General features: G+C 45.2%; 1 protein-coding gene across 1 annotated transcript; it reads right to left on the reverse strand.

Annotated features, from left to right (window-relative positions):
• LOC147446656 (uncharacterized) lies at positions 1-21,556 on the reverse strand. The gene is made up of 3 exons (XM_086525847.1): positions 21,010-21,556; positions 1,034-1,398; positions 1-684 (listed from the first exon to the last, which is right to left on the reverse strand). The coding sequence occupies exons 1-3, from the start codon at positions 21,089-21,091 to the stop codon at positions 298-300; spliced, it is 834 nt and encodes a 277-aa protein (XP_086381973.1). The 5' UTR covers positions 21,092-21,556; the 3' UTR covers positions 1-297.
• Positions 21,557-27,481: the final 5,925 nt, after the last annotated feature.

Raw genomic sequence — 27,481 nt, forward strand, 5'->3', positions numbered from 1 at the left:
TTCTGCAACAACAACGTTGACTTTTGTATTAACACATACAAAGTAGTACCTTGAGCTGAACAAACTTCTTTCCATTAATGATCTAAGCACTCCTCCATACGCGTATGAATTACGTTGGCAATCCACTATCACAGACAATCATAGACCTCTTTTTGCAAAGTGCTTCAACATTGAGGAAAGCTGATTACAAATGCGGAAGGCTGCTTATTGTGATCGTCGATACTCCCCGACAGACAAGACAATCAACTCACGCACTCAAGAAGTGCATAAGCACTAATATATAATTTAGTATGACTATCATCTCCATCCTCCGCCAAAATACTCACATCCCAGATAGATGTTGTAAGCATCCTCAAAGCAGTGCCCATTTGCTATGAGCTGTTGAACAAGTAATGGCAAGCTGCCAAAAACATTTTCCGATGACATGAAAAATGCGCATTCACCTTCAGCCCTCACACCACATGCAATGCTTGCATTAAGCTCTTGTAACGAACAGTTGGTCATGGCAACCTTTCCTGCATCTGTTGGCATGATTAAATCATCGATTTCGCTTTGACAATCTGCTGACTTAGTGGGAGACATGAGCTCACAGTTGCCACTTCGCTGCTCTTCCTTCATCAATGATTGTATATTATTAACATCTGTGTCCTTCATATCTTGAAGCAGGTTAGTTAGGCGAGCAACCTGCAACCAAATTCATGCGGACATTTATAATGTTGAAAGGAAAACATAATGTTGCCGCCATAATCACAAAATGAGCAATTTATCAAATAAGGGAATGCTTTGACATCCCTAAACAAGTTAATACCCTGTAGAAAAATCTACATTTACAGTACAACAATCACTGACCTTGCCTTCTGTCCGTATCAAAAGAAACCATTTGGGGAGGGAGGGGGAGTGGTGGGGGGAAGATGTGTGTGCATCAGCATACAAATTCTGGCATGCATTTGTGTGTGTGTGTGTATGTGCAAATGTGCATGTGCATGGGCAGATGCATTATATGATATATATGATAAAGCTGATAATTTTTCACCTCCGCCTGCAACCTCTTGTTGTCTTCCACAGCTGACTCATAATCCTTGATTAAACTCTCCTTTTCCTTTACTACGGCATCATAATTGGCCTTGAGCGTCTCAAAATCATGTTCTACTTGCTTATTTTTCCAACGCGCACGTCGATTCTGGAACCAGATTGCTACTTGGCGGGGTCGCAACCCAAGCTGCTTAGCAATAAGAGCTTTTCTCTCTGGCTCCAGCTTGAGATCGGCATTAAAGCTCATCTCCAGAAAGTTTATTTGCTCCACAGTTAGTCGACGGTTCTTGTCTCTTATATTGTCATTATCGATACCACTTGTTCCTACACATTGATAAGGGCGCTTCTTCAATCCCTTGCAAGAATCTGCAGCACGGAGTCAATAAACTATTCTTTTTAGTAGAGTCCATAGAGGAGCTGCGCTTCCCCTCTCTAAATATAACTTTTTCCTCCCTCTATAGCTAGCATCCATGTTAATATTGATTAAAACATGTGCACACTCAGGACCATTGTGCGTGGCTGAGAGCCTTTCAACTGGCCTAATGAAGCAATTAGTGTAGCCTAGCACCTTACAAAGTACAGTAATATAAAAAGAACTGCTCATTTGGTAGCCCTGATTCGTATGCCTAAAGAATTTTCCTACAATGAGCCCCTGGTAAAATTGCTAATGCAAGCATTAATTATGAAATTCAAAAAAAATAAAATAAAATTGTACAGAGACACATTATAGCAAAATTGGGCGCTCAACAGTTGTTAAACGACAAACTTACTAACCTTGAATAATCCAAACAGCTGCTTCTTTCCTATTTTTTACTATTCACAAAAATGAACCTCTTAACAGTGGGAGGTTATCAGTGCTCGAGCAAGGGGGGGGCCATGTTGAAGTTGTGAGATCCGGAACTCTGGGAATCCTTCTCGCACTCCAAGGATGGCTGCACTAACCAAGCCGTAAAATAAACCTCCAAGCCGTTCCATTCCTCTACACAGAGAGCTCCACACGAAGTGGGCTCCACAAACTCTGCTATCCCTCTCTTAAGCTCCAAACTTCGCCTCTTCGTCTCCCAAGCCGCACCAAGAAATTTCTTCAAAAGTGGCCGCAAGGTTGGCTCAAAGCCACTGCCGAAAACAAAGACTTCCTCTGTCCAGTTCGTGCCCCAAATTGCTTGAATTTCCCTTTTTTTTCAAAACGCTATTTCACTTCCCAAAGCCAAGAGAACTTCTGTCAATGCCAACGTAACTGCGAAACGTTTCAAGGCCGAAACGTTTCCCCCTAAAACGTGGAGTTTCACCACGAAATGTTTCAGTCCAAATTTAGATCTAGCACAATGAAATGTGAGACCGAAACATGCGTTTAGTGACTTTGAAACTAAACCTATGGTAACTTATTGTTAGTGAAACGACTTGTGTTTCACTTGGTGAGCGAAATGTTTCAAGGCCCCAAACGTTTCACCTGCCCCGACCTGTCGAAACGCGTTTCATGGTGACGCTGGGACTCAATGCCCCTCATTGCTTGAGCTCTTTGTTGGCTCTAGAGTTTAAAACACAGCAAGGCAAGAGGGGAAGGGTCGGCACCGTTAAGTGCGGCGTTTCGACACGCAAGGGCAAGGTGGGACGAGGTCAATGGCATCGACAAAAAAGCTTCTCTTGCGGGCGTTTTAGAACGCAGCGAAAACGCCTTTGGCTCGCGATGGTGCAGCTGCCGTTTGAAGACGCTTCCCACCTTAGCGTTTCAAGCGTTTTGGAACGCTAGTGGCGCTGTTGGCTCCAAGTGCACGTGGGGGGGGTAAGGAGACAAAGCAACACCAAAGCCGCCAATTGGGCAGCGTTTTGAAACGCTAGGCGAGGAGGGGCTTTCACCTGTGCTACCAAGGGAAATTTGCCACGAAACGCTAGCGACAAAGGGTGGGAAGGTAATGATGGCGACGAGGGCCTTCTTTTCAACTTGCTCCTCCTCTCAAGGTGCAACTCAGCCTCCACCAAGGTTCTTCAAGCACGGAGCTCCACCAAGGGCTCTAATACCATGTCAAAGTCGACGATGCAAAAGCATAGAGACCAAGAAGAGTGAGCACGAGAGAGAGAGAGAGAGAGAGAGAGAGAGAGAGAGAGAGAGAGAGAGAGAGAGAGTTTTATCATCGTAGGAAACTATCCCAAGAGACCTTAAAGATCTAGCCGAGGAGGAGAGTTGCACTCAAGACCTGTTACTCAAGAGGAAAATGGCATAACCAATCTACCACACTTGGGTGATAAAAAGGTTATACCATTTTTCTCTTTTTATTAGCACGCACACACACACACACACACCCGAGAAGAAGAGAGTTTTAACGTCGTAGGAAACTATCCTAAGAGAACTTAAATAGAACTTAAATATCTAGCTGACGAGGAGAGTTGAACTCGAGATCGCAAGAGAGAGAGAGAGAGAGAGAGAGAGAGAGAGAGAGAGAGAGAGAGAGTCTCCTGAACCACTTAACCTTGGCAATGAGTGACTAAATGTGTAATACAATGGAGGCAAGGGGTTGCATATATAGAAGCCTCAGTAAATTGCCATACCCAGACTTTGACAAATAAGTTAAAAAAATTACCTAAAAGCCAAGATGCCAAAACTCTAACCTGAACATGCACGTCATGCTAGAAGCCCACAAAGTGCCAGGCTAGATCCTAAGCTAAACTAAGACTGACCAAGAACTTTAACAGAAGCTTGTCCACCTGGCTGAAATATAGTGCACACATGACATCCCCCTATTAAAGGTGAGACACAACTACCGAACTTCTATCTGTGGATACTTTCTATACTTCAGATGCAGAATGCTTCTGATGCTTGTGGATACATAAGCCGATGAAAACTCCTCCAAACTTGTGGATACTATGGATGTAGGTATTGCTGCGATGTAAACACCGACTATACGAGTTACTAGGTAGCCTTACTACTATCGCAGAATACTAGCCTTAATGTTGACTACCTTGTGAGCAAGTACTACCATCCAAATAGTCCTATCGTGAAAACATTGCTGGTGAGGATGAAAGGTAAGGGTGCTAGGAGGTATTTCAAATGGTTCCATGTCGACGGAAGTGGATGCACGCTACATGCGAATGCGAATGCATAGGAAGGTTATCCACACACGAGGCAAGCAAATTTTGGTACTCAAGATCTGGATTTTCATGTATCCGATGTCGATCTTCGTTCAAAGACATATTGATGAAGACGTGAGGGCGCCCGATGCGCGATGGACTAAGGCTGGCTACTAAGTTTGGGGCAAGTAAGTCCGGGGCAGGGACGCGAAGCTTCTTTGGGAAAAACAACTGAGAGAGGTTCTTTGGGTTCTTGGTTTTGCTTAGGTTCTTGGTTCTTCCCTTGAGTTCGTGAAGCCGAAGCACGCATAGAGCTCTGATACCAATGTCAGGTGCAACGGAAGTGTTAAGGATTTTAGCTCGGATCTAGTACTCCGCCAAAACACAAGGTTACTTTACTTCACTAGAAAAGAGAAATTGAACTACACACAATGAAGGAGACACACACACACACACACATAGACGACACTGCATGTCAAGTCCCAACCACCCTTAAGGGCACCCTTGCTCTGTTGCCAAGACAAGTTGTGAGGTGCAGCGGAAGAGAATAAGGATTTGCTCAGATCTAGTACTCCACACACAAACACAAGGGACACTTTACTTCACTTGAAAGAACCGAATTGAATTGAAAGAAAGAGAGAGACGAGAGAGAGAAAAGAGACAACACAAGGATGTCGGGTCCCAACCCTCAAGGGTCCCTTTGCTTTTGTTGCCAAAGCAAGTACTTTCTTTATTCTTGTACAATGGTCTTGATGATGACAATGTCGACGACGACGATGGTGTCGACGACGACGGCGTCAAGGCTGAAAACTGAAAACACTAGATGCTCTGCTATGGATCTACTACTGTGGCGGTACTGCAGGGCTGATCTGCAACTGCCGAGTCGTACAAAGGCTGAGAATGCAAAACGCTGGCTGATCTGGGCTGGAATTGCAAAACGCTAGCTGTCTTGGCTGAAAACAGAAAACGCCAGGCTGATTGTCACGTGACACATCCAACCCTATGTATCCGTGGACAAGCTACAGCACAACCAGGGTTCAATTCAGTCAAGTCAGTCTAGAAGAGAAAGTGATCTGGCACTTTTGTGAGTCTGTTCGTAGACCGTGCATGTCTAGACACTTAGATTAAATGCATATCCTCTGGTTGCACACAACATGATCATCAGATTCCCATCAGAATCCATCAAGAGCATTTTTACAATGCATAGACCTATTTTCCCTATTTTTGACATTTTTCACTTATTATTTTTAAGTGACTTTTGTTGGAAAGTAGGTAGGGCAATTTTGCTAAGTTTGTATAAATAAAAACCTAGCGCTAGCACTTTCTGGCAGCACAGACAGCAGGAGCACCGCTCAACAGGCAACTTCTGAGCAAGACCCCCCCTCCCCCCCCCCCCCCCCCCCCCCCCCGCCCATCAACAAGGCTAACGTTTTTGCATCTGCAAGGACCTAGCGTTTTCTTCTACAGGCAACCTGGCGATTGTTGCATAGCAGATCAGCCCCAGCAGCAGCAAGACCAATCAAGAAGGCTAGCGTTTTGCATTTGCAGGACAATCAGTGGCAGCAAGACCAACTCAGCCCTAGTGTTTTTGGGACAGCAGAGCACCTAGCGTTTTGCAGTTCCTCCGCGACGGAATCAGAGAAGCATCAGCGTTTTCAGTTTTCAGCCTTTAGCACTCGCAGAAGAACCCCCGAACCTCGTAGATCTCACCTTCCCGCAGCAAATCCTCGCCGTACGGTCAGATTCCACAATATTTACAGATTCATCCCGGAAAACACAGATTTCAGCATCTGCGTTTTCAGAGCGTCGTCGTCGTACCCTCGTCATCGACATAGAGTCAGAATTCAGCAGATAAAGATTTGCAAATTTCAGCCCGTCTCGTCGTCGACATCGTCGGCAAGTCCAAGCATTGTAGAGATTTGTGCAATCATGAGTAGACCGCTCTCGCCATAGAGAGTGGGGCCTTCGGAGGAGGGTTTGACAACATTCTGGTGTCGTAATCTCTTCTCTCTCTATCTTTCAGTCTCATGTACCTTCATTCACAGTGTTCATCCACTTTGTTTGTGGCCATTGCACTCTCTCACTAAAGGAACGGAAGGCTCTCCCTTCCGTAAGTAAAAGAAACCTTGAGCACAGTTCGGAGCACTCATCTTGAGCAAAGTTCAACATTCATTCCGCTGCACCTTACATTGGTATCAGAGCTTTGGCAGTGTTCTGTATCACTCAAGGAAAGAACCACAAGAACCACATAATTTTTTTTTTGCTTGTTATGGTCGCACGTAACCCAAGACTTCTTGGGCATGTCGATTCCTAATTGTGTTTTTGAAGAGTGACAGGAATCCCAAGAAAGAAGGGCTTGTCCAGCCTCCCCTTGTGCCTCTTTTCACTCATTGAGAGCGGACCGTGCACTTAGCGGCCGGCCAATTGAAGTAAGGTGGCAAAAAGCAACCTTGGTGTGAGCGCAAGGCCGCCAAGGGGTGCGCCCGCGGGAAAGAGCAGAACTTGGGTGAAGAGAAGATCCTTTTCTAACGAAAGAAGAACCTCAAGAACCTCAAGACCCACAAGAACCCAAGTTCTTCGTGAACTTAAGAACCCAAGACCCACAAGAACCCAAGACTTCAATGGATGGTCATCACTCGAAGCGGAATGGATACTTCACTTGGAGGTGGTGAGCATGGGAGTGGCGAAGAAGAATTTTCCTCACCGGGAGGTTTTTCCGACCCTTCCCCATCTACGACAAGGATTGCACTAACTCCTATAGAGGCTTTCGACAAGATGGTGATGGACATGAAGTTAGAACACGAAGCACGAAAAGTAGAAAGAAAGGCAGAACACAAAGAAAGATTGGCACCTCAAGACCCACAAGAACCCAAGTTCTTCGTGAACTTAAGAACCCAAGACCCACAAGAACCCAAGACTTCAATGGATGGTCATCACTCGAAGCGGAATGGATACTTCACTTGGAGGTGGTGAGCATGGGAGTGGCGAAGAAGAATTTTCCTCACCGGGAGGTTTTTCCGACCCTTCCCCATCTACGACAAGGATTGCACTAACTCCTATAGAGGCTTTCGACAAGATGGTGATGGACATGAAGTTAGAACACGAAGCACGAAAAGTAGAAAGAAAGGCAGAACACAAAGAAAGATTGGCAGCCATAGAGCGTGAGCACGAGCAAGCGCGCTTGGAAGCCGAAGAAAGAAAAGCAGAATTTGATCGAGAGACCAAAGCAAGAAAAGCAATGAACGACCGACACATGAAAGAGATGTTGCGACTCTTTTCTCAAGTGCAAGCACAGATACAAGAGATTCGGGAAAAGGAGACTCTCTCGGTCTCTTCTTCTCCAACGCATGACACACACGATTTGCATGATTATGATAAGCATGATGATTTGAATGATAATGATAAGCATGATGATTTGAATGATAATGACAAGCATGATGAATTGCCTGATAATGACAAGCATGATGATTTGCATGATCGAGATGTGATTTCTCACAAGCATGATGATTTGCAAGATAAAGATGATGTGATTGTTCACACGGATGATGTGTTAGTTGATACTTTCTCTAGTGAAGCCAACCTCATTGCAGATTCGATCAATCACAAAGAATCGATCTTAGCTCTCGCGTCGAGGTCCACAGAACCCCCACAGGAAGATTCGATTAAACACGAAGAACCGATCTTGGCTCTCGAGCCTAGGTCCAAAGAACCCCCACAAGAAGGACTATGTGTTCGCATGATTAGTCAGCACGCATTGTTGGAGTGTTTCATTCGTGATCGTTTCCTGTATTTTAGTCAGCGTCTTTATGTGATCCCTTTTCATAGGCATGCCATATTATTCGTTGAGTACGATTCACTCATGGATGAGCACGGATGTATGCGGATTTCTCATGAAAAGTTGAACTGTTTGCATTCAAGGAAGTCACATTCAATGTCTCTTCCTTGGCATGACACAGTTTCCGAAAGAGCACAAGACGGATTGAGCATCAAGCATCGGCATGTCCATTGTGATTTGCCACAGTTGATTGACTTAGATCCAAAAAACAAGATTCGATCTCATTGTTTGCGTGTGTGTGGTGAACGGTTTGGCACTCCGTCTATTTGTTCATCTACATGGCATGCACAGTCTTTGAGGAAGACGAAATTTTTTCCAGTCACTTTACATGGAATAGGTATGTTCAAGTTTTTGTGTTGGAAGTGGTTTCAGGAATTTTCAGCCTCGGAGATTCTTGAAGATGGTAGACGCATGACTATGGACAAAGATGAAGCATCGAAGGAGCCACAGAAGACTTTGTGTCGCCCAAAGAAGCAAGCGTTGCAGACCTTTATGAAGTTCAAGTATCGCACGACCCACACATCAGAGTGGGTTGGCGAAGAGTCCTTTCCAGGATTCCCGATGTTGTTGGCGATCTCCCTCGACGCCATACAGTTCGGTACCAGTACCTCACTTTAAAAAGGAGGGGATGTCACGTGACCATAGTTACCAGGGAACGGACATTTCGGGCCTTGGAACGCCGGAACGGCGTTCCGGCCGGCTGGGATTTTCTGGAACGCGTCGGAACGGAACGGCGTTCCGGCTGGAAACTGTCACCGGAACGGGACGACCGGAACGGGCTGGAACGGGACGGAACGGATCGGAACGGCCGGAACGGCCCCAACGGCCATAAACGGCAGTTTTTGAAATTGAAAAAAATGACTGTTAGGCAGCCAACGGCCATTTTCAGCAGTCAAAAAAGTATATAATGCCCCTCTCCTCCCCCATTCTTCACACACTCATCAAGCCTCAAGGCCCATTCTCCCTTGCTTGAGCCTTGCTCTCAACTCTCAAGCCAAGCTCATTCTCCCTAGCTTGCTCTCAACTCTCAAGCCATAGTGTGGCGCCGCGGCATGCCTCAAGGCTCAAGCTCTCAACCTCTCTCTCTCTTGGGCTAACTTCTAAGTTCTAACCCTCAACTTTCAAGGCTCAAGGCTCAAGCTCTCACGGAATCAAGCGGCAAGCCTCTCTCTCTCAATCCCTCTCTCTCTCTCTCAAAGTTCAAGATCAAGCTCTCTCTTTCACGGATAATCCATCATCCATGGCCTCTTCTTCTCGTTCAACCCCCTCCGTTCATGCGGGCAACACTCAAAAGGCGAAGGAATGGTCGTGGTGGGATGAAGTGACCTCGGAGGGCACCTTGTCGGCGGCGGGAGGTTCTCGTGCATGGGGATGCAAGCTATGCTCTTACACGCGGAAAGGGGGGCATGACAAAGTGAGGGCACACTTTCTTCGAGTGCCGGGACATGAGGTGAAATTTTGTGCCAACGTAACCATCGAGAAGAGGAAGGAGCTCGAGGAAAAGGATCGGCAATTCAACCATAAAGCCAAGCCGGCACGCAAAGGTATTGATCCAAAGACCCTCATTTTCCCTTCTTCCTCTCTACCCGGTGTAGGTGTTGGTGCATCTTCAAAAGGTCCAATTCGTCGCCAAAAGACCCTTACCACCTCTTGGGACCCAAAGAAGAAAGAAGAGGTGGATGCGGCCGTGGCCCGATTCTTCTATCACGACCATATCCCATTTGTCGCAGCGAGGTATGTACATTGTTTTATGATTCATCAATCTTCTCTCTCATTTCTTCCGTTATCGTCGTTTCCACTTTTTTGATACTAACCTCTTCTATGTTTGATCGAAATAGGTCGGAGTATTGGAAAGTCATGGTGCAACAGATAGGAGAGTATGGCACCGGCTATGTGCCGCCATCTTCAGAGGCTCTCCGAACCACCTTGCTCGATCGAGAGAAGGCTATCGTGGAGCAAGCAACCCTCAACATTCAGCGTCTTTGGGCAAAACATGGCGTTTCCCTCATTGCTGACGGGTGGAGCGATACAAGGAAGAGATCTATCCATGGTCTCGTCGCATACTCCAGTGGAGAGATGTACTTTGTGCACTCTCATGATGCCACTGAGAGTGGCAAGTCCGCCGATGTCCTCTCTGCAGAGTGGACAGCGGCCATAGAAACCATCGGTGAGCAACACGTGGTGGCCTTTGTCACAGATGGGGAGGCATCAAACAGGGCAGCAGCAGCTATCATAGAGGGCCACTATCCACATGTGACAGTGTGCTTTTGCATGGCACACTGCTTGAACAACCTTCTGAAAGACATCGGCAAGCTAGACTGGATTGCTCCAGTCATTGCTGATGCAGTGAAGATGGTTACTTTCATCAACAATCACAACTTGGTTCGGAGTGAGTACCTCAAGAGGTCGGGCGGCAAAGTGCTTCTAAAGTATTCAGATACCCGCTTCGCATTCAACTTTCTTCTTGTACGCAGGCTGTCTGAATGTCAAAATGCGGTCCGACAGGTCTTCATCAGTGATGAGTTCACCACCTCCCCCGATGCAAAGACAGTTGCAGGGATTTTGTGCAAGGATAAGGCAGAGGATCTTGAGTTCTGGAAGGAGCTCAAGAGTCTAGATGCACAGGTAAAACCGGTGGTTCATTTGCTTCGAGTTCTGGATGGCATGGATCCTTGCATCGGCAAGATTTATGAGGCAATGGACCGCATGATTGAGCAGCTTGCACAGCTTGAGCCGAACGCAGAGCGATATGAGGAGATCCATGCGCTTTGCAGCTCGAGGTGGAATTCATATGCCTCTCCTTTACACGGGGCAGCGTACATGGTGGATCCAGAGTTCCAAGGTGCAGGGCAAGAGACAGATAGGGAAGTCATGAACCAATTTACAGAGATCTTAAACAAGATGGTTCTAGACAGAGATGGGCGACGCATTGTCAGAGATCAGCTAAGACAGTACAGAGAGATGCGAGGGTCATTTGGCAGTCCAGATGCTCAGATTGATCGCAGGAAAATAGGTTCAGTGCTTTGGTGGGAGGACTATGTAGTATGGCTATGATGGCCCTGAGCTTCAGAGATTGGCGATCCGTATTCTCAGCCAGTCAGTTAGTACCTCATGCTTGGAGCAATTGTGGAGTACCTTTAGCCACATTGCTTCCAAGAAGAGGAATCGGCTTGGAGTGGAGAAGGCTAATGATCTTGTCTTCGTCAGCGCAAATTTGAAAATGCTTTGCAAGAGTACAGACAAACAGACAGATCCTTTTACACAGTGGGAGATGGAGCAAGAGGCTTCTCAGGCGGGTGGAGATGCACATCCACCAACACCAGGTACTTCATCTGTGGCTGAGATCGAGCCGGACCTAGACCTCGATGATGAGGAATGGGAGGATGTGCATGATTTACAGCCGGCTACTACGGATTGGGAGGCCTCTCAGGCTAGTGGCTCTTGAGTCTTGAGTCTTTGCCATTTATCCACCTTTTTGTATGGCTGCTTGAGCCTTGCCCTCTTTGCCATTTGTAGCTACTAGCATCTTTATGGTATTTGTCACCTTCAGTCTTTTGGTATTGTGGTCACTGAAGTCTGGTTTGAACTTTGCCCCCCTTTGGTTTTTTTGTAGCACCTTGGCCGCTGGCGGCCCTTGAGGCTTGTTACTATGTTAGCCATAATTAATTCCAAAGTGTTATCTCTGACTACTACTCTTGCAATTATTTGAGAGCATTGTGTATGTACTATGGGCATTGTGTTTGCTCATTGTTGTTCATCTGGCTATGTTGTTCATCTGGCTATGTACTCTGGGCGCCTCACATCCCAATCAAGTCATAATAAGGTTAAATGGTCTTCGAATCGTGTTTTTTGTGGGTATTAGAGTCAAAGGACTCTAATACTACTTGTATTCAAACACATAACGCTAAAAAAAATAATATTTGGGTGTTTTTTTAGCCTGCCGTTCCGCGCCGTTCCCGTTCCGGGCCCATTCCCGTTCCCCTGTTCCGCAGGGAGGCCCGTCGCCGTTCCCGTTCCGCGTTCCGGGTAACTCTACACGTGACACATCCAAGCCTATGTGTCTGTGGACAAGCTACAGCACAACCAAGGTTCAATTCAGTCAAGTCAGTCTAGAATAGGAAGTGATCTGGCACTTTTGTGAGTCTGTTCGTAGACCGTGCATGTCTAGACACTTAGATTAGATGCATATCCTCTGGTTGCACACAGCATGATCATTAGATTCCCATCAGAATCCATTAGGAGCATTTTTACAGTGCATAGACCTATTTTCCCTATTTTTGACATTTTTCACTTATTATTTTTAAGCGACTTTTGTTGGAAAGTAGGTAGGGCAATTTTGCTAAGTTTGTATAAATAAAAACCTAGCGCTAGCACTTTCTGGCAAAAGAAACAGCAGGAGCACCGCTCAACAGGTAACTTTCTGAGCAAGAACCCCCCCCCCCCCATCAGCAAGGCTAATGGTTTTGCATCTGCAAGGACCTAGCGTTTTCTTCTAAGTAGCCTGGCAATTGTTGCACAACAGATCAGCCCCGGCAGCAGCAAGACCAATCAAGAAGCCTAGCGTTTTGCATTTGCAGGACAACCGGCAGCAACAAGACCAACTTCAACCCTAGCGTTTTTGAGACAGCAGAGCAACTAGCGTTTTGCAGTTCCTCCACGACGGAATCAGCAGAAGCATCAGCGTTTTCAGTTTTCAGCCTTTAGCACTCGCAGAAGAACCCCCGAACCTCGCAGATCTCACATTCCCGCAGCAGATCCTCGCCGCACGGTCAGATTCCGCTAGGTTTACAGATTCAGCCCGGAAAACGCAGATTTCAGCATCTGTGTTTTCACCGCGTCGTCGTCGTACCGTCGTCATCAACATAGAGTCAGAATTCAGCAGATAAAGATTTGCAGATTTCAACCATTAGCATTTTCAGATTTCAGCACGTCTCATTGTCGACATCGTCGGCAAGTCCAAGCATTGTAGAGATTTGTGCAATCATAAGTAGACCGCTCTCGCCGTAGAGAGTGGGGCCTTCGGAGGAGGGTTTGACAACATTCTGGTGTCGTATTCTCTTCTCTCTCTATCTCTCAGTCTCATGTACCTTCATTCACAGTGTTCATCCACTTTGTTTGTGTCCATTGCACTCTCTCACTAAAGGAACGGAAAGTTCTCCCTTCCGTAAGTAAAAGGAACCTTGAGCACAGTTCGGAGCACTCATCTTGAGCAAAGTTCAACATTCATTCCGCTGCACATTACAAATCTACTGCTGGTTGGTCAATGCGGCGAGGAAATGCAACAGGGAGTTGCGGTTCGGCGAAGCTAAGGGCTACAAACTGAAACGCTAAGGTTGTGGGCTGAAAAAATTGAACTGCTGATGCTGAAAACGTTGGGCTGAACTGTTGAGAAAACGTTGGGGAGCCTGAGGGTGCCTGCCTGCTCTGTTGCGGATGCCTGCCCTTTTTATGTCCCTCCTTCTTCTGTTTCTACTGAGTGCCCAATGGGTTTCATTTATAGGAATTATATGCTGGGTAGGGCAAGCTTCCCAACAAACTTACAAAAAGAATTCCAACAGTCACTTTTAATAAAATGACTTATAAGAGGTGGTTCACGTGTAAAATGCATGCATGATGAAATGACTGTTCTTGTGCAAGAGAGGGTATGCAACTATGCCATGCACGTCCTGCTAGAGGTTCACTGTCTACTTCATGACATGGGTTCAGTCAGCCTAGCTTAGGAACTGTTCTCGCACTTTTGTGAGTCTGTTCGCAGACCGTGCATGCCCAAACACTTAGAGTAGATGCATATCCTTTGATTGCGCACAGCATGATCATCAGCATTACCAACAGATTCTATCAAGAGCATTTTACCATGCAGAAAACCTATTTTTCCTATTTTAGCCATTTTTCACTTATTTTTATTAAGTGACTTTTGTTGGGAAAATGGATAGGGCAATTTGACAAGCAAGTATATAAGAAACCCTAGCGCTAGCATTCTCTGGCAGAAGAGGCAGCAAGGACCTATGTCCAGCAGTGCACCTTCTCAGTAAGACCCCCCGGGCAGTCAACCTAGCGTTTTCATGCATTTGCAGATCAGCCTAGCGTTTTGCAACTTGCATATCAACCTGGCGACAGCAGAGCACAGCAATTCACCTAGCGTTTTTGCATCAGGACAGCAAGAAGCCTAGCGTTTTTGGATCAGCAGAGCAACATAGCGTTCTGCAAATTCGTCGCGACAGAACAACTAGAAGCATCAACGTTTTCAGTTTTCAGCAATCAGACTCCGCAGTAGAACCCCCAAACCTCGAAGATCTCACCTTCCCGCAGTAGATCCTCGCCGCACGATCAAATCAGCCAAGGTTTGCAGATTCAGCCTGGAAAACGCAGATTTCAGCATCTGCGTTTTCAGCGCGTTTTCGTTGCATCGTCGTCATCGACATAGAGTTAGAATTCAACAGATACAAGATTTGCAGATTTCAGCCATTAGCGTTTTCAAATTTCAGCCCGTCTCGTCGTCGTCGACATCATCGACAAGTCCAAAGCATTGTAGAGATTTGTGCAATCAATAGTAGACCGCTCTCGCCATAGAGAGTGGGGCCTTCGGAGGAGGGTTTGACAACATTCTGTTGTCGTATTCTTGTCTCTCTGTCTCTCAGTCTCAGCACCTTCATTCACAGTGTTTACCACTTTGTTTGTGATCATTTGCACTTTCTCACTAAAGGAACGGATGGCTCTCCCTTCCGTAAGTAAAAGGAACCCTTGAGCACAGTTCGGAGCACTCATCTTGAGCAAAGTTCAACATTCACTTCCGCTGCACCTTACACTCATAAAGTGCCAGGCTCGGTCCTAAGCTAGGCTATGACTGATGCTAGACTATGGCAGAAGAATGTCCACGTGGCGCAAGTGAAGTGCGCACGTGACATCCCCCCCCGTTAAAAGTGACGCACGGCTATCGAACTTCTGTCCGTACTTCTGATGTTGACTGATGAATGCTTTTGATGCCGTGGATGCATCACCCCAAACCCGTGGATACTACGGATGTAGTATTGTTGCAATGTAAACACCGACCATACGAGTTACTAGGTAGCCTTACTACTGTCGCAGAATACCAACCTTCGTGCTTACCCGAATAGTCCTGTCGTGAAAACGTTGCCGGTGAAGTTGAAAGGCAAGGATGCAAGGGTTTCTTGTCAACGGAAGTGGATGCATGCTACATGCAAATGCAAATGCAGAAGAGGTTAGGGATCCTGTCTCCAACTCCTTCCATATCCGTATACAAGGCTAGGAGATCTTGGTACTCAAGATCTGGGGTTTCATGTATGATTGTATCCGATGTCGATCTCCCTTCAAAGGCATGGCAATGAAGATGGGATCTCGTAAGTCCATGGTCGAGACTCAGATTCTTTCGGGAAATAAAACCGAGAGAGGTTCCTTGAGTCCTTGGTCATGCTTGGGTTTTTTTGGGTTCAGTTCTTCTTGGGTTCTTGAGTTCTTGAGGTTCTTGGTTCTTCTTGGTACTTAAGGTTCTTCGTTCTTGATGGTTCTTCCCTTGAGTTCGCGAAGCCGAAGCACACACAGACTCTGATATCAATGTCAGGTGCAACGCACACAAATGTAAGGTGTAGCGCACACAGAGCTCTGATACCAATGTCAGGTGCAACGCACACAAAGCTCTGATACCAATGTCAGGTGTAGCGGAAGAGAATAAGGATTTGCTCGGATCTAGTACTCCACACACAAACACAAGGGACACTACTTTATTTCACTTGAAAGAACGAAACTGAACTAAAAGAAAGAGAGAGAAAAGAGGCGACACAAGGATGTCGGGTCCCAACCCTCAAGGGCCCCTTTGCTCTGTTGCCGGAGCAAGTACTTCCTTTATTCTTGCACAATGCTGATACAAATGGTCTAGATGCTGTAAACTTGATGATGACAATGTCGACGACGATGACGATGGAGACTATGATGATGACGACGATGGTGTCGTGTCGAGTCCGGGATCTGCGATGACGATGACGAAGGTGTCGTCGTCAAGATAGGGATCTACGATGACGATGATGAAGGTGTCGTCGTCAAGATAGGGATTGCGATGACGTTGACGATGTTGATGACGACGATGGCGTCAAGGCTGAAAACTGAAAACACTAGATGCTTTGCTATGGATCTGCTACTGTGGCGGTACTGAGGGGCTGATCTACAACCGCCGCGTTGTACAAAGACTGAGAATGCAAAACGCTGGCTGATATGGGCTGGAATTGCAAAACACTAGCTGTCTTGGCTTAAAACTGAAAACGCCAGGCTGATCTACTGCTGGTTGGTCAATGCGGTGACGAACTGCAACAGGGAGTTGCGGTCCGGTGAAGCTAAGGGCTGAAAAATGAAACGCTAATGAGTGTGGGCTGAAAATGTTGAACTGCTGATCCTGAAAACGCTGGGCTGAACTGTTGAGAAAAGGTTGCGGAGCCTCACGGTGCCTGCCTGCTTTGCTGCGGGTGCCTACCCTTTCTATGTCCCTGCTTCTTCTGCTTCTATTGAGTGCCCAATGGGTTTCATTTATAGAAATCATATGCTGGGTAGGACAAACTTCCCAACAAACTTACAAAAAGAATTCCAAAAGTCACTTTTAATAAAATGACTTATAAGAGGTGGGTCACGCGGTAAAATGTCTGCATGATGCAATGATTGTTCTTGTGCAAGAGCGGGTATGCAACTATAATCTGCCTGGACGTGCACGTCCTGCTAGAGGCTCACAAAGTGCCAGGCTCAGTCCTAAGCTAGGCTATGTCTGATGCTAGACTATGGCAGAAGCATGTCCACGTGGCGCAAGTGAAGTGCGCACGTGACACAAGTACTTGCTTTTATTACTTGCACAATGTTGTTACAATGATCCTAGATGTTGAGATGTTGATGGGTACTTGCTAGAATTGATTGGTATTGCTGAGATGCTTGCTAGAGATGCTTGGTACTGCGGAGATATTGATGGGTACTGCTATAGATGTTGAGGGGTACTGCGGTAGATACTTGGTGCTACAAGGCTATGGACTGAATGCTGAAAACGCTGAAATCTGCTACCTGATGCGACAGAGGCTGAAATCTGAAGATTCTAAAAACTGATGCTGATGCTAAAAACGCCGTTCTACTGCAGGCTGAAAACGCTGATCTGAAGTGCCGAATTTGCTGGCCGAAAAGGCTGAAATCACTGAGGTACTGATGAGGAAAACGCTGGAGTGCTGAGGTGGTAACCCTCGCGATTAGGCTAAGGGCTGAAAACGCCAGGTCCTTTTGGTGCTGGTGCTGCGGTACTGACTGCTAGTAGTACTTTCTTCTTCCTCCTTGCCTTAGGAGGTGAGACCAAAGTTACCCGGAACGTGGAACGGGAACGACGACAGGATTCCCGCCGAATGGGGGAATGGCGAGGGGTCAGAATGGGAACGGCGCGGAATGGGAGGCATAAAAACACCCAAATAATGCAATTTTTAGCTTTGTGTGATTGAATAGAACTAGTATCAGAGTCCTTTGACTCTAATACTCACAAAAAACTTGATTTGAAGACCATTCAACCTTACTATGGCAAACGTGTGTCGAGTAGACTTGAGAGCTTGAGAGGGGGAGAGGGAGAGGGGGGGGGGGGGGGGGGGGGGGGGGGGGGGGGGGGGGGAGGGGGAGAGAGCTTGAAAGTCGAGAGAGAGGGAAAGAGCTTGAGAGAGAGGGAGAGAGGAAGAGAGCTTTTATCCTTGTAGAGTCTAGACTTGAAAGCTTGAAAGACGCTAGAGGTCAAGACTCGAAAGGGTAGAGCTTGAGCCTTGGCTCTTGAAAGCTAGTGTGCATTGTAAAGGTAAGGGGTGGGGGGAGGGGCATTTGATAAGGGGGAGGCTCACAAGATAAAACACACATGCCCGTCCGGAACGTCTAGCCGTTCCGGGCCGTTCCAGGCCATGAACACCCCTTGGAACGCCGTTCCGACGTTCCTTGCCCATGGGATGGCATTCCCCGATAACACTGGCTGAAACCCCAAGTCACATATATACTCAAGCAAAGCTGGGTTGAGCAGTGCATAAATCAATCCCACGTCCTTGACAAATAATGCCTAAAAGTCACCTGTGAATAACTTAAGAGACCGTTCACACGCTGAAATGACTTGTAATGTGCAAGAGAGGGCCTGCCTGAACATGCAACTCCTACTAGAGGATTACATAGTGCCAGGCTAGGTCCTAAAAAGCTAAACTAAGATGGACCTAGACTGTAGCAAAAGCTTGTCCACGTGGCACAATTGTAGTGCGCACGTGACATTAAAGTAGCTTACTTGGCTAAAACTTGAAACAAGTACTCAACTTTAAACTAAAAAGGATAAGATATTGCAAAGACTTAATCCTAGAAATCACACTCCACACAACAACTTCTAAAGGAACAAATTCTTAAGTCCCGATGTGAGCTACTTGTCCAAACAAGAAAAATAAAATTATCACCTTTATCATGCATAACTTAAACAAGAGCTATAACATCCCTACTCACGTCGTCAATGCCCAAGAGTAGGTGCAAGTTTGTATAGAGGTCATTTATGCTTTGAAAATACTCTTTAAAACCAACGAGCTGAGTTTCTATCACCTTCCGGAGGTGATGGGCATACTCAGCCATGATAAAGACTAGCATTTGTCAAGCTAGAGCAAAAATACTAGAAGCACTAGTAGGCTTCCCCAATCTCGAAAAAATAAAAATCCTTTTAAAACATCTCAAATGCATAAGTGAAGGGTGACTAGTGAGTTAAGGAAATGAAAAGACCAATAGAAATGGAAAGTCAAAAGAATTTTCTTGAGGTGGGGGAGTATGCATTGACACATTTGTATTCATTACCTTTCTTCTAGCTTTCTTTTAGCTTTTTCTTCTTGTTGGAGTTTCTTTGCACTATATCGAGAGTGAATTTATTTGTTTGAAGCCATTAGGAATTACTAAATTATTGAATGAGATTACAACATCAAAATAGTGTGTTACTAAGGCAAACAATAAGTGGCTTTTAAGCTCCCCACTTTCATTGAATTTACTACTCATTATCTTAAAGATTTCAAAGGAAGAACCGTTAAAAATAAACTTATTAAGATTCAAAAAAGAATGAACATTTTTCATGATTCTTTTGAAAGAGTATCCTTTCTCAACAAGTAAAGAAAAAAGATGGCACGACTGAACAACAAAAGTAGATTTACTAGAACAAAGACGAAATTATCTAAATAGTTGAGAGCAAATGACACCGTATTTAGCTAAAAGAGAAATGTTCGAAAAAATGTAAGGCATACGGATGATATTTAGATTGGCATATTCCGGTTCAAAGCGTTTACCATAGATATCTACTTCGAATCGCAAGGGAGTTTGAAAAATCTTAAGGTCTAAAAAGGCACAACAATCAGTATTTGTGGTACCATTAAAATTCACAAAACTCCTAAGGATAAATTCCTCCACCTGCAGAACTCGAATTCAAGTACAAAAAATCTTGAAAAGAAGGAACGCCAGGAACAAAAAGATTATCTACAAAGCATCTTACATTGCATAACTTGTACAAAAAATATGGGGCGAGTGTTAGCAAGGACAAGACGCTTCATAAAATCAAACTCATAAGTAAAAGGATACAAATTAGCAAGAAAAACAACACAATTGGTGCCCATAGGGATACCAAATGTTTGCTTGAAAAGAGAATCACCGACAGTTATGTGTATAATTATCCAAACGAAAATCTAACCAAAATATGACGCCACTACAGAGTATCACCTTTAGAAAGGAAGACGCCTTTTTCACCTTGGAGGCTTCTGTGAAGTTGCCTTCAAAGATAGCTGCATCAAACTAGGCACTTTGTCCCTCTTTTCTCCTTCATTATAGTCTTTCTACCCCTCTCAAGAAGCCAATCATAAGGTGTGGCCCAAAGTAGAGTGTTTCCATTACACCAAAGCTGGTTCCAAAAGGTGGCGTCGTCCCAAAACTATCCATACCTCCAAACGGTGCTCCAATAGGATAACCTCCCATACCAGGCATCATACACTGCATGCTTTGCACACCTCCCATACAAGCTGACAAAGAGTCTCCAAAAGCCCCTTAGCCTCCCGGTTGCATCCAAGATTTTGACCGTCCAGTCCATTTCTAGAAAAGGAGGCACAATCTCAATATACCCAGGGTAGTTGAGTGAGCCCCCACCAATTCTTACTGCTACTGAGAGAGATGTTGCTATTACTGATACATATGTTGTTGCTACTACATCTACTAGCACCAAAAACACCCTTTGAATAGGATGTCTTCATGTCCTTGGTAGTAGCTTTGATTCGAGTATTGATCAGTATCCTTTGCTCTTCCATTGCCTCATCACTATCCTCCAGCTCTAATTCTTCATGTGCTTTGCATATCTAGGATCTTTAAAGTACTCTAAGAAGATTATCATTCTCCAAATTCCTCTCCACATCAACTTCTCGAATAGTGGAATCATGATCCTCTTAGTGATGATCACCTCTAGACTGCTCCTCACATTCTTCTACCTCTACCTCCTATTTAATTGAAACCTCTGCTTGCTGCCTCTATACAATGGGGCCACGTCCATGTCATCACTTTGCGACATAGTGCCTTTGTACCATATATATCCCTTGAAACAGACGCCATGGGAAGATGGCCAAAGCGAGAATGCCAAAAGAATACTCTCATCATTTGTGAGAAGTGCTTTTGATTGTTAAGTTATTATCATCAAAAGCAATAAGCTAATAGCCTTCTTAATCTCATAGTTTTGGGGCTTTTTTTCAACTGAAACTAGGATAGGTGGTGAATATATTTTCTCTCTTGAGAACTTCACATAGATGGCAGTCCTCCTCCCATTTGAGACCTACTAATGCCATCGTTTTAGAGCAATAAAGGCAGGCTGCGAAGCTGGTTTACCCCCAATACGTGTACTTTAAATTAACAATTGTGTTCAAGCCGTACCATATACACATCAAGCATAGCCAAGATACTTCGTGACTGTGACCTCAAACCCAAATGTGAGAAAGCAGGCATCTAGAGACGTGTAAATGATCAAAATCATCATGCGGAACCTTAACTACCATCGTTTGAAGCAGTGGGCAAAATACCTCTGAACATTGATGTTGACGCAGTTGAGACCAGCCCTGGAAGATGCTCCTTCGCAGAATCCACAGAGAAACTCCAAGCCATGGATTCGCAGATTTAATTTTCCCTCAAATTTATCTGTAAGCATGCGCACTCAACACGCACACACGTAGACACACTCGCTTTCAGGTGATCAAGAGAAATGATCAGCAGAATTAGAGCTTGGAAAGATATACAGAAGTAACACAGCGGCCGTGAGCACGAAGAGTTTCTCTTTCAACGGCCCAAATTTGGAGGCAAATGCTGCACTTGCTTAGCCAGCTTGAAGCCGATGGGGATCTCTAAGCACAGAGCCATGGCGGACTTCAACTCTGCAAAAAAAAAAAGGAGAGGAACCAAAAATCACGCGAAGCAGGATTTACTCATGATAAACAAGATATGGAGGAGAAGGACAAACAGAAACACGCCATAGCCAGAAGGGAGAGGGAGAGAGAGAGAGAGAGAGAGGAGGAGAGAAGAAAGGAGTCCAGCAAGCAAGACGCCTCTTTTAACGATGCTCCCTTCCCTTGTGCAAAAGAGAAAGAAAAAGCAAAAGCTGAGCTCGATACCTCTCCGTATAGCGTGTGTAGGAGTCACTGCAGAGATTAAAAAATTTCCGTTGACACTATGCCATATCATTCTCTTAACTATAATTTGTTAAACTCTTTAGTATAGTGTCCACGAATCAAATCTTTCTTGGTTAGATTGGCTTCTTAGGGCAGTTTCACACACATAGAGCCATTGAGCAAAGTCTCTGAAGCACTTGCCACCCACTAAAAGTGTAGACTATAGGGCCTCCTAACCAAAGGTATGAAACTGTACAAACCTTGAACGATGGTTTCATCATTTTGTTTGCGAGGTGAAATATCACGCCGCCAAACATTACTATGCTTTCAATCGAGCCATAGGTTAAGAACAACCATAAGCACATGTGGCGGAAGCGAATAACTTAGAGCACCTTCCCATAAACAATCAATTCGAAATGTTTGCTCCAATGCAATTGGATTGTAGCACCAAGATAATTTTTGGGGAAGAAGTATGGGCAAAGTTATGAGGGATGAGTTATTCGCCTCTACTCATTGGCTCACCCCTCGTTAGTGCAACTAATAGAGGGACTAGAAGAGTTCTTTGCTCCCTCCTAATTGGTCTAGGTCTTTTTTATTTTTAACATGGATCACAATGGCAATTGTAGTGGACTTACATGTATGGTAAACCATGCCCACACAATATTCACAAAAACCTAGAAAGGTCATACACCCACATTGGAATCAAACCACTAACCTAAGGTTCTATTAAAACTTCTTTGCTAGTTGTCCAAGGAGCTAGCTTGGTTGGTTGAGTCTTTGTTCTTTCGTGACCCGGGTCATGAGTTCAAAGGCGGCCACGCGACCTTGTGTGCTCATAAGGAAGTTCATATCAATTCGCATGGGATGTGTGCGATTTGCTACAAAAAAAAATTGTTTTGCAACTTGGCATAGCTCCTAATGTGGCCCTCTAAGCCCTCACCCAACGCACACACAACTTACACGGGCATGTTTTACAAACTTGTCACCCATACAAAAACACTATTGGAGAGGCATCATGAAAAACAATTGAAGCAAGACTAGACGTTTAACTCTCTAAGAACCAATACACTAGTCATTTGTTCCCTTCTTTCGTTTTTGCAAAATTCACAATTGTGAGTGAATGTATTAGAATGTCATGGAGAAAATTGCACAACCACCTCAAGCTCATGCAGAGCGCGCTAACAGACTATTATGAAGAGCATTGTTAAAGACTTGTCCAAATGGCACGGGTCGGCTTGAGCCAGTCCTCCGATTTGTGATTTCTACCTATCACATATATAAGCTCCTCACTTTCTTGTACAATCACTGAGAAGCTAGCCATAGGAAGGTCGTCATCAAAGACGCGGCGGTTCCTAACCTTACAAATCATTCTTGAAGAAACCTATCTTCCACGTTCTTTGTATCCACTTGCACAGCTTCCCTGTCATTCCTCTGATAGTCGGACAGTCCATGAAAAGGTGTGCAAGGTCTTCGCTAGCCCCTCAACATTCAGAGCACCTATCGAAACCTATGCCTCGTGCCTGAATCTTGACGCCTGTCAACAAGGCCCCCAATAGCACCTTCCACAGAAACACCTTCATATGTTGGGGCCACTATGGCCCCCAAATGTTCATCATGACCAAAGCCCAACCAACCATTGTTTTTTCCACTGTTTATTCAAGGGGGCGAACCAATCATCCTTGTGCATGAGCTCTTGATAGATGTTCTTGGTGTGAGGTTTAAAGAAAGGGCTACTCTTGGGCCATTTCCAAGTTTTCCACTCAAAAGTGGATTCCCAAATTGGCATCAGACCATTGTCCATGCCTTCAATTGCTCTGCATACAAGCACCTTTTACATGCCATTTAGTTGAAGCTAATTAGTTAGAAGATCAGAAGATTTCCAGCACTTGGTGTATTCTCCCAAAAATGAATTGTCCCACTGGAGTCCTTTGTTGTTCAGCCTTCTAGCCCAGTAAGAGTTCAGGCTAACTCCAGCTGCTTTTGTCAGCTAGAGGGACCAATTCAAACCTCAAGTGTGAACGAGACGATAGAGGCGAGGCCCAAATCCCAGAGCTTTCATGACATCTTCAATGAAGGATCACATACTCCTATCGTATGCCTTGTCCAGATCGAGGTGAAGCAAGATGCACTTCTACTTCGTGAAGGCCGGATACTCAATGCCAACCATTGCTGCCAAGATATTGTCATAGATCGCCCTCCCTTTGATGAGCCCGTGTTGATGGGGAGAGATTACCTTGTCTAGGAGGGTAGAAATTATAAGCGCAATTTCTTTAATGATGAATTTATATGCCACAGACATCATAGTTATAGGGCTCCAATGCTTAAGATACGAGCAACACACTTGCTTAGGGATAGGCTTAATGAGCCCTCTTTTCACAGAAGGATCCAACCACCTCTTTGACAAAAGCTTGGTTAGCCGTATATGTGATCGGGCCCTTGAGGTCATGCCAAAATTCCTTGGAAAATTCGATGGTCAGACCATTCCAGCCAGGGGATTTCTCCTTGCCGAGATCATGTAAAGCAAGCGTGCACTCATCTTTCGAGAAGGCCAGCTCAAGACAATTGGCTTTCGGTTGGTGTATTTTCCTATTGATCCTCCCAAGCAAGATCACTCTGGCCTCATCCACTTCTTGAGAGCGGGTCTTTGGCTAGCCAATGATTTGGCTTGAATGCTCCAGCATCATCCTAGCCATTTTATCTTGATCTTGCATAGCATCCCCCTTCTCGTTTGTGAGCGAGTGGATAGAGCCTCGGCTTTTCTTGATTTTCAAGGCCCTAAAGAAATGTGCTTTAGCGACCTCAAGATGAAGGAAGGTCTCCCTGGATACCAATCTGGCCTCCTGACCTCCTCGAGTTGTTGCTCGGATAAGTTGGCTTTAGGTTCCAGCCATCTTTTATGATCTTCATCCAAGGCAAGTCCCGAAGATTTTCTTTGAAGTAAGATGATCAACCTCCTCTTCAAGCTGCTTCGCATGCTCTTCATGGGCCTTCTTCACCCTAGGGCCCGAGCTTTTGATCGCTTTCTGGACACTCCGAGCAAAGAGGTCCCAAGCTTTAGGCTTTTCTATGCAAATATCTTTAGTGAGTTTACACATAGCTTTCTTCGCGAGACTTCTAAACAAAGTGTCTTTGAATAAGTGTGCCCCTGTGACCAACAGCTTCTTACTCCCACTAGGGGTCTTCCCATCCCCTTTGGCTTTCCTGAGTTCCAAGTGTAGGGCGAGATGGTCTAGGAGGCACTTCTTTGTCAGCACCTTCATTTCAAGTAGCGAGTTAGCATGGTGAGAGCAGTAGCATCTGACGAGCCGAGACGCCGTGCCGGCATACTGGAGGCTTGTGTATGTGAAGCCCCGCATATTGTTCCAGGGACCCAACTCCCACAGGTCCATCAAAGACCATTTCTTGCAGAGATCGAGCCATTTATTTTTCAGAGCCTGGCAACAAATTGGCACAGCCTGTTCTATCCTTGTTGTTCTCCACCATATTAAAGTCTCCTATCAGAAACCATTCACCTTCTATAGGGAAGTCCCTAAGATGCATCCACAATTTGGCCCTATCCTTGGCATTACAAGGACCATAGTTGTTCACTGTGGTGATAGGTTGATCAGCCCAGATAACTCTCACTCATAAGACTCTCCCAGAAGGGTGATTGAGGACCACTTTGGGCTCTAGGTCCTTGTCAACAATAGAGAGGATGTCATAATAATCAATATCTAATTCTCCTAAATGATTTTCTCATATTAAACTGATCATTTAATGTGGGGAAGTGCCAAGGGAGAAAAAGCTAGAATATTGGTTAAGTTAGCAGACCGGCCACAGTAGGGATCCAAAGGAGGGAAAATAGGGATCCAAAGGGGGGGCCATCTGCAAAAGAGCCATGTGAAACAATGGGCCAAAAAGACCCTAAGGTTCAGCCCATTAAGACTTCCAAAATGCTAAGGTTCCAAAATTCAAAGGTTGTGTCCAAAGGTCAACCCTAGGGAAAATTGGATGCTTAGTGTGTGACCAAAAAGTCTTTCTACATCCCTACATGGGAGGGGGTGAGCCCCAAAGCTAGGGGATGAGAGAGAAAGCCACACACACACACACAGGCTCCCTTTACACAAAGGGAATGAGGGACACATGTCAGCTCCCTAGGCCAGATGCCCACAAGGTGTGCCCAATTCCTATTGGAAGACCCTTGAAGTGGACCAATGAGAATTAAGCTAGAGTAAATCTAGTTTGATTAATTTAAAAACATTTAATAAAAGAAACCAATGAGAATTAAGTCTCCTAGAAGACTATTGGGCAGTCTCCCAAGGGGTCCAATGAGCATTCAGGAGCCCCATGGCTTGCCTGATTCCTATTGGCCAGGAGGCAAAGGGGTCCAATGAGAGTTTAGTTTAATTATTTAATTACCTAAAGCTCTCACAAAAGGGGAAAGGGGGACACATGTCTAAAGGCTATCACTTATGCTGCTTAATTCCTATTGGCTTGACCTGGGGAGGTCCAATGAGGCAAAGGCCAGACTTATTTAGCAGCTAGGGCTCGCCCAAGAGAGGGGGGGGGCTGATTTTTGCTTGGCATTGACACACACACTCTCACACTTGACCATGTGTGAAGGGAAAATACTCTATCTCCTCCCAAGCTTTAATGGAGAGCTCATCATCTACTCCAAGCTTGTGAGATAGAAGCCTACATCAACACTCTCTTGGCATGTGGATGCAAATCCAACCAAGAGCCAAGCTTCAATGCATGCTCATCTTCTCTACCAAGCTAATTACTAAGCTAAGCTATGCTAATATGAGTGATTATGTGAGGAGATGTACTTCTTTCTCGTAAGATACTTCTTTTTCCTCTCAATCTACTCTCATACCCTGCTAGCTCTCACCATCTTCGAAGGTGTGTGAGGTCTTGGGTCTGAGAACGGGGATAATTCAAGTTGTGTTTGATTAAGTGTTTTGCTTGGTGTATGAAGCTTCCATCTTCATTGCACTAGCTAGTCTTGAAGGAACACAAAGAATTGTATTGTACAATGTCTCTCTTGATGGGAGAAACCATAATACAAAGCCTTTTGGAGGGGGGACCGGCTCCATGCAAATCCGGTCCTCAACTGTTGTCAATAGCTTAATTGCTCTCTCTTTTGAAAGTATTGTCGATGCTATCTAACTAGGTGTTATGCTTTTTGTTGCTCTCTCTCCACCCAAGCACTCTTGTAATTCTCATTAGGAATCTATTCTAATGAAATGCCCACTATGTTCATGCTAATTTCCGCTACACATAAGATTTTAGGCCATTAAATGTTACATTGGTATCAGAGCTCAAGGTTTCTCTTTTCTTGCTCAAGAAGGGAGGTCCTCAAGCTAGCTACAAATGGTTGGTATTATTAATTGCCTGTGAGTAAGTAGAATAGGGATTTTTCAGCCTTGTAGTGCGCCTGCCTTTGTGCAGTTAACGGGGCATCACCGTCGAGAGCTATGGTCTTAATAGTGGAGTCCTACGGGGCTTGCCTACGGCTTAACCACTATTGAGCTATTAGAAGCTTGACAGGAGCCGGTGCTGTTTTGGTGTCGAAAGACCCTCTCTTCTATTCCTTGCAATTAATGGTATTCGAGCCGCGGGTACAGTAGCTTGAGTGCTTTTTCTAAAGGGGTAAAGAGGAGTAGCAACTAGGGCTTGAAGTGCCAAAGTACACCTAAAAAGTTTACACCTAAAAGTTGTTAGAATGGCTGACAATAGTAAAGAGAGTGAAATTAATGTTGATAACTTTGATTTTGCTCATGAGCAAGCTACTAATGATGCTTCAATGCTTGTTAACTATCTTGTTTCTAGGCTTCAACAAGCCATGGGCAATCCATCTCTCCAAAGTGAAGTGCAACGGCAGCTCCGTGCTCACGGGATTCTCCAAGCT

This window comes from Adiantum capillus-veneris, chromosome 12 (assembly GCF_014529385.1).
Source record: "Adiantum capillus-veneris isolate H3 chromosome 12, ASM1452938v2, whole genome shotgun sequence".
NCBI lineage: Eukaryota > Viridiplantae > Streptophyta > Polypodiopsida > Polypodiales > Pteridaceae > Adiantum > Adiantum capillus-veneris.